Source organism: Zootoca vivipara, chromosome 13 (genome assembly GCF_963506605.1).
Source record: "Zootoca vivipara chromosome 13, rZooViv1.1, whole genome shotgun sequence".
In the NCBI taxonomy this organism is placed as follows: Eukaryota; Metazoa; Chordata; class Lepidosauria; order Squamata; family Lacertidae; genus Zootoca; species Zootoca vivipara.
Window position 1 is genome coordinate 38,826,371 of NC_083288.1, and position 6,458 is coordinate 38,832,828.

Genomic DNA, 6,458 nt, shown 5'->3' on the forward strand with positions numbered 1-6,458 from the left:
CTCACACCCACCTTCCTGGAGGGGTGCAAGTCTCTGCTTCGAGTCGGGAGGGAAAAGTGAGGAAACAGATAAGAGCGCGCGCGTGTGCCTGGTTGCCGGTGGTCGCGCGCTCGCGCGGCCTTTTACCTCCCCCGTCCCTTCCTCTCTTCCATCGGCCATCGGCCATTTCCCTCCCCTGCCTATAGAGGGCGCACTAATGGAGAGTGGCGGGGCGGGAAATAAAGAGAAAGGAGCCAATGTGGGAGCCGCACGCGCTTACCCAGCCAACGGCCGCTCTCAGTGCTGGCCTATTATTACTTCACCTATCGCCCTCCCCCCCCCCCCGTCACCTCGTTTCCTTGCGCGCGCCGCGAAACCGACCAACCAACGGCCGCCTACTCCTCAGTGGGTGGGGGAGGGGCGAGCGGGGATTCTCGGGGGACTAAGGAGGGAGGGCTAGGGAGGGAGGCGTTTGGGGGAAACCGGGGCGGGGTCAAGGGGTCAAAGGGAAAAGGTGGGAGGGAAAGGGTGTTAAAGGGTGGGGAAAATTAAAGGGCATCGAACTTGTGCTGAAAAAGAAAGAAACTAGGGGTCAGAGGGGGAATCGCTTGCGGTTAGGGTGCAATGAATGAATAAATGCAGGATTGCGGGTACAAGGATTGATTTTTAGCGGGGCGCAAGGGTTCTGCTAAAGTGTGGCAAGTTCAAAGGGTATTCGGGTATCATCTGGGACTTGAGCGGTTGCACTGCTCTAGGGTTTGAGTGGCTAGGGATAATACTTGAAAAGTTGGGAGTGGGTTGCAGTTACTTAGCACCATCAAAGTTTTGCAAGAAACCAGACCAGAAATAAGTGAAAGGTTAATGTAGTCATGGAGTCTGAGGAGGGGCAGGCTGAAGCTCAGGATGATAGGAAGGGAGAGGAGGCTGTAGTGAATGAAGAAACCACAGTGGAAGGACTTCCCAATGAGGCAGAGAGAAAGATATCTGGATTGCTTCCAGAGACAGGTGTGGGACAGGGGGAGGCTAAAGACTCAGAGGCAAGTGAGGGGGAGGCTAAAGACTCAGAGGCAAGTGAGGGGGAGGCTAAAGACTCAGAGGCGAGTGAGGGGAAGGTTGAGGACTTGCTGGAGGCAAGTCAGGGGGAGACAGAGGAGGAGGTTGAAAAAGAACATGAGGCACCAGCTACTGGAGAATTGATGGAACCAGACCAGGATACATTTGAACCCTTAGCAGAACTGGATAGGGGGGTGGCTGAGGATGCACTGAAAGGAGATGTGGCATTAGATATGTCTGGGGAAGAGGCTGAGGAGATTATTGAACCAGATCTGGGAAAAGCAGAAGAATTGGAGACAGTGGTTCTTGAGGCAATTCAACACCAGAGTAATAGAGAGAAAGAAGAAGCTGAAGAGTCAAGTGAACCAAATCAGGAGGAAATCAGTGTTTCCGGGAGCCCAGACGAGGGGGAAGCTGAGGGGAAGACTGGAAAAGGAATGGATCAGCAGGAGACAGAGGAATTTATTCATGAGGAAGAAGCACTGGTGGGAGAGGGTGAAATGGTTCTAGAAATGGGGGGACATGGGACTGAAGAGTTGGCAGGGCCGGACCATGGGAAAGAAGAGGATTTGGTAGAAGAGGACCGTGTAGATTCTGGAGAGAGGGTTGAAAAGGGAGATGAACAGCAAAAGTTGATGGGACTGCAAGAGGGGGAAGCTGAGGCAACTGTTAGAGACGATGAGGCAGTGGAGGAGGCTGAAAAGATGCCAGAGTCTGTGGAGCTGGGAGAGAGTGACAAAGAAGTTGGTGAATCAACAGAGGATAAGGGGAAGATGGATGAATTGTCAGGGCTGGGTCAAGGGGAGATCCTAGAGGTCACCGGAAAGGAAGAGGATGTGGTACCTGCAATGGACTATAAAGAAACTGAGAAGGTGTCAGGTGTAAATGAGAGAGAGCTAGAGGAAGTGACTGCAGAGGAAGATGCAATATTAGCAAGGGGCCAGGAGGAGTTGGTAGGACTAGGTCAGGGGGAAATTGAGGTGTTGAGTGGAGAGGAGGAACCAGTTTTGGATAAGAGGGAGGCGGAGATGACAGTTGGACCAGGTGAGGAGGGGCTTGGTGAGGAAATTGAAAGGGAAGATAGGGTATCTGGGGTAGATCAGAGAGAGGCTGAAAGCATGATTGTGGAAGGGGATGTGGTATCAGCAGAGGGTTGGGGGGAGGTTGAAGACTCGGTGAAGTCAAGCAGGGGAGAGGCAGAGGAGGTGGCACCATCAATGGATCAAGTTAAAGCTGAAGCCCTACAGGAAGATCTGAGGGAGTCAGAGTTGGTGATTGCTGAGGGAGAGGCAGGCGCATCTGAGGAGAAGGCTGAGCATTTGGTGGTGGCAAGTCAGGAAGAAGTTGAGGGTGAGACTGAAAAAGAGAGTATGCCATCAACACTAGATCAGGGGTCACCAGGAATAGATGAAAGGCAGGTAGAGGAGGTGACTACAGAGAAAGATGTGGAATCAGTAGAAGATCAAAAGCAAGTTGAGGATTTGGCTGGGATAAGTCAGGGTGAGATTGGCGATATGGTAGCCACAGTGGAGGAAGGGGAAGCTGAAAAAGTGCTAGGGGAAGATAAGAGGGAGGCAGAGGTGTCAATTTCAAAGGGAGATGCGGCATTTATTGAGGGGGAGGGTTTGGTAGTGACAAGTCAGGAAGAGACTGAGGAGGTGACTGTCAAGGAGGATATGATAAAAGTGGCTATTGATGTGGCTGAGCAAGTGATAGGAGCAGCTCAGAGGGAAACAGAAGAGATGACTGCAATGGGTCAGGAAGAAGGAAGGGAGGAGGCGGTGGGAGCACCAGAGAGAATAGCTGGAACACAAGAAGAAACTGGAGGTCTGGAGGAAGTACTTGTGCAAAGTCAGGAGATGGGGGCTGAGGAAGAGGTGAAACTAGGAACTAGTCAGGAGAAAGTTGGAGATCTAGCAGAACCAGAACAAAGGGAGACAAAAGAGCATGTAGGACTTGATCAGGAAGAAGCCAGGCAGTTGGGTTCAACTGAGATGGTTACTAGGGAGGAATCTCGAGAAAAAAAAGAGGCATTAGTTGGGGATCAGAGTGATACTAAGGTGCTGGTGGAACCATTTCAAGGACCAGTAGTGGAGGTTACAAGTGTAGGAGAGATTGTATTGGCTGAGCAGCATCAAGGTACTCTGGGAAGAAAGGTATCCTCTCAGGAGAAGACATTAATTTGGAGCCCAGAATTAGAAGAACAGTTGGGAGGACCAACTCAGGAGATGGCAGGCGTGCCTTCCAGGGAGGTGATATTGAGTCAAAGGGCAAGACCAATTGAAGAAGATACCAGAGTAACCTGGTTGGCATCTGATACGAACCTGGCCCGAGGTCGAGTGGAATCAAGCCTGAAGGTGGCTGAATTGAAAAAATCAGGTTCCTCAGTGCTATCATCACATTTTTCACAGCGTACTGCCATAGGAAGTCAAGAGGAACGTCGCAAGTTGAAGGGGAAAATAATTTCAGGGTTGGCAGGATTACGGCAAGGGCCAATACTGGTACCACATCAAGGGGCAACACGCTCATGTGGATTCCGTCGTGGAGTGCTGGAGCACAGGGCTCCAGGGTTGATTGTGACCAGTTTAACAGCGATGGCTCAGCAAAAGGGAATGGTTAAGGAGGCTTCTACGCAACTGGGAAAGGGTGAATTAGATCAGAGGGAGACACGATCAGCTGAATTGAGGTCTCGTGCAATTAGGGTTAAAGTGGGTGAGCCAGTGGTTATGATGGGGTACAGAATTGGACGGGAAGGGATGTCATGTTTCTCTGAGGCAGATAACAGGATAGAGGGCTTTCAGCATGTTCCTATGATGGAGGAGGCAGGGAAGGAACCTGATCAGACCCCAGCAGAACTACCGAGGCAGGAAGAGAAAGTTAAGGAGTTGGAGACACTGGCCAAGGATGTTGATGACAGAGCAAGGCAACATCCAGAAGGAATGTACTTGCCATGGCTTGGTAGGCCACTAACACAAGATTATGCGACAATACGACCAGGTTCTGGTTGGACTGCAGGCCTTGGGTCTGGGCATGGACTTGCTTTAGGGCCATTGCGGGCTGGAATAAAAGAACGAATAAACATGATGGTGACAGGTCAGGGAGCAGTAAAGTCAGGAGGACCAAGTCCTGAGCCACCAGTGTCTGGGATGGGAAGAAGGGTGTTTGGGCTTACAAGCCAATCAGGCAATGTACACTGGGTGAAGGACGTATTGGGATCTAAGCAGACAGTCTCTCGACTCTCTGTAACAGTTTGTGGCTCAAAAGCAAGCAGTCCTGACTCTATGGCAGGGAGACGAAGTCCAGGCGTATTAACAGGAAAGCAAGAGTTGAAAGATTGGCGGGATGGGGTAATGGGAATTGCAATTAAAAGGTATAATGCCATGAGGCGGGCAATGTGGGGTGAAGGCCCAGCTGGTTTGCATGTGAAGGGGGTGAAGGTGGCTGAAATTTCCAATGGTATTCCATTGAGTTCTGTTAAGACTAGTTCCATTCTGGGGCAGGTTGAACAGAGGGCGCTGAGGCTGGCACAACATGTGGAGGGTGAGGCTGTGTCAGGATTGGAAGTAGAAGGGCAGGGGCTGGCTGATAGGCTGAAGCAGGATATGGAGTCAGCAGGGTCAGGCCAGGGAGGTAGAATTACAAGGTAACTGGGTTAAGTGTGGAGTGAGAGGGAAGGAACAAAAGATTTGGGAGATAGTGGGTTATTTATGAGCTAGGGACAAAATTGAGCTATAGAAGCAGAGAGTTAATAGGACACTATTAGCAATAGAGTTGAGTTGCAAAATCTCAGCTAGCAGGATGCATGGGTTGTAGATATCTCTCAAAAGAATGAAGCCAAGAAGGGAAGTAAAGTCTGGGATAATGATATCAGGGTGACATGCAGAATATTCACGCTTCTGAAGCAAAGGTGGGTACATAGGAAGCAAAATAAAAGGCAAAATAATAATTTATTAGTTATACTCCACTCATCCAGCCAGGTCACCCCAGATACTGAGAATATTTTGGGCTCTGGATACCTAGGCATGGGAGTGAGTGAAAAGGACACTGCTAGACAACTCAGAATCCATCAAGTGGGTGGGAAAGTGAGATAATTCTCCTAGTGGCTCACCAAACCGCACCCCAAACAGGTTCCTGCCTCTTTTCATAGGCTTGAATTTGGTAGCTGGTGCATACAGTAAAACTCTCCACCACAACCCGTGGACAGGCTGTTCCCATGCTGTCTGCGTAACAATAAAAGAGAGACAGGGTTTGATTTACCCTATGGCAGAGTCGTTCAGGGTCCCGAGAGGAAGTTTGAATGATCCTTACCTAAAGGAATAGGCTTCTGTGCATCTACCACACACACACACACACACACACACACACAAGTGTTCTCTGGACTAATAGTTCCATCTTTTTTCAGGTGTAGTATTCCCCAGGAAAGCGAAACCCTGGAAGTTCAGCCTGACAAGCAAGAGGAGTTCGCAGCTCACGCAGGTACAAGTGAAATTGAATACCTTTGGGGAATTGGCAACAGGGTTTTAAGCAGGAACATCAAGCAAATCTAAATCTTTGGCTGTTTTTCTGAGCTCAGTGTTGGATTTATTTTCTTTTCAAAATGCTTTTTCTGTCACCAACATCTATATTGATGGGCCATAATTTATTATGTACTAGAATCTGGCTTGGCTACAACTAAACTTAATTTGCTTGTTGAGCTACTGCAGCTCAAAGGAATGAAATAAATTTTACAATATCTGTTCATAGCTCCCCTAGAAATTTTTGGAAAGTCTAGGCATTTAGTACTAAACAGTAGAATATGTATCCAGTGGAGGAAGATAGGTGAATCCTCTACTTGTAGGCAGGGTTTACATCTTTTGTGTCTAAAATATTAAAGTATCAAATGCAAACTTTGAGAGAAAACTTTTTTTTTGTTTTCCATTTTGGAGTCACATTACCCAAACATTTATTCTGTAACAGAAAATGTATGCTTGTGTGTACAAACTTAGCAATGGAGATTTCCTAATGCTGTTGTGTTTTTGATAGCTACTGTGTTGGATATATTAATTTTCTACTGGTTTTTGCCACCAGATCTTTTGTAGATTGTAAATTAGGAGAGGCTAGCCCCTAGTTTGGGGGCCTGATCCGGCTCCCAAGCAAATTTTTCTGGGCCTCCCCTGATTTTGGCAACAGCAAAAAAAAGGAAAAAGAACCCCCCTCCCTGCACTGTAATCATTAATCAAATCATATTTATACTCACAGCTTCTTTTTTGAAAAAACATAGTGAGAAATGAGATTTGATCAGCTGGGAACTGTTTGGTTTACATTTATGCTCTTTAGTTAATAGCTGCTTTTAAGGTGCATTCCTTTCCTTCTTTAATTTTTAGTGCTTTACTTTGTGTTAAAGGAAAGTAAAATTGTAGGCAGAGGGCATACTAATGTCATTTTGA

The 6,458-nt window shown here is 48.0% G+C and overlaps 1 protein-coding gene across 1 annotated transcript; it reads left to right on the forward strand.

The window, feature by feature from the left end:
• The first annotated feature begins 527 nt into the window (after nt 1–527).
• LOC132593046 (uncharacterized) lies at nt 528–5,427 on the forward strand. The gene has a single exon (XM_060281689.1). The coding sequence runs from the start codon at nt 849–851 to the stop codon at nt 4,677–4,679; it is 3,831 nt and encodes a 1,276-aa protein (XP_060137672.1). The 5' UTR covers nt 528–848; the 3' UTR covers nt 4,680–5,427.
• The last annotated feature ends 1,031 nt before the right edge of the window (nt 5,428–6,458 follow it).

What these genes read in the sequence shown, in the direction of transcription:
- LOC132593046 (XM_060281689.1), top strand. Translation starts at nt 849, where the DNA reads ATGGAGTCTGAGGAGGGGCAGGCTGAAGCTCAGGATGATAGGAAGGGA.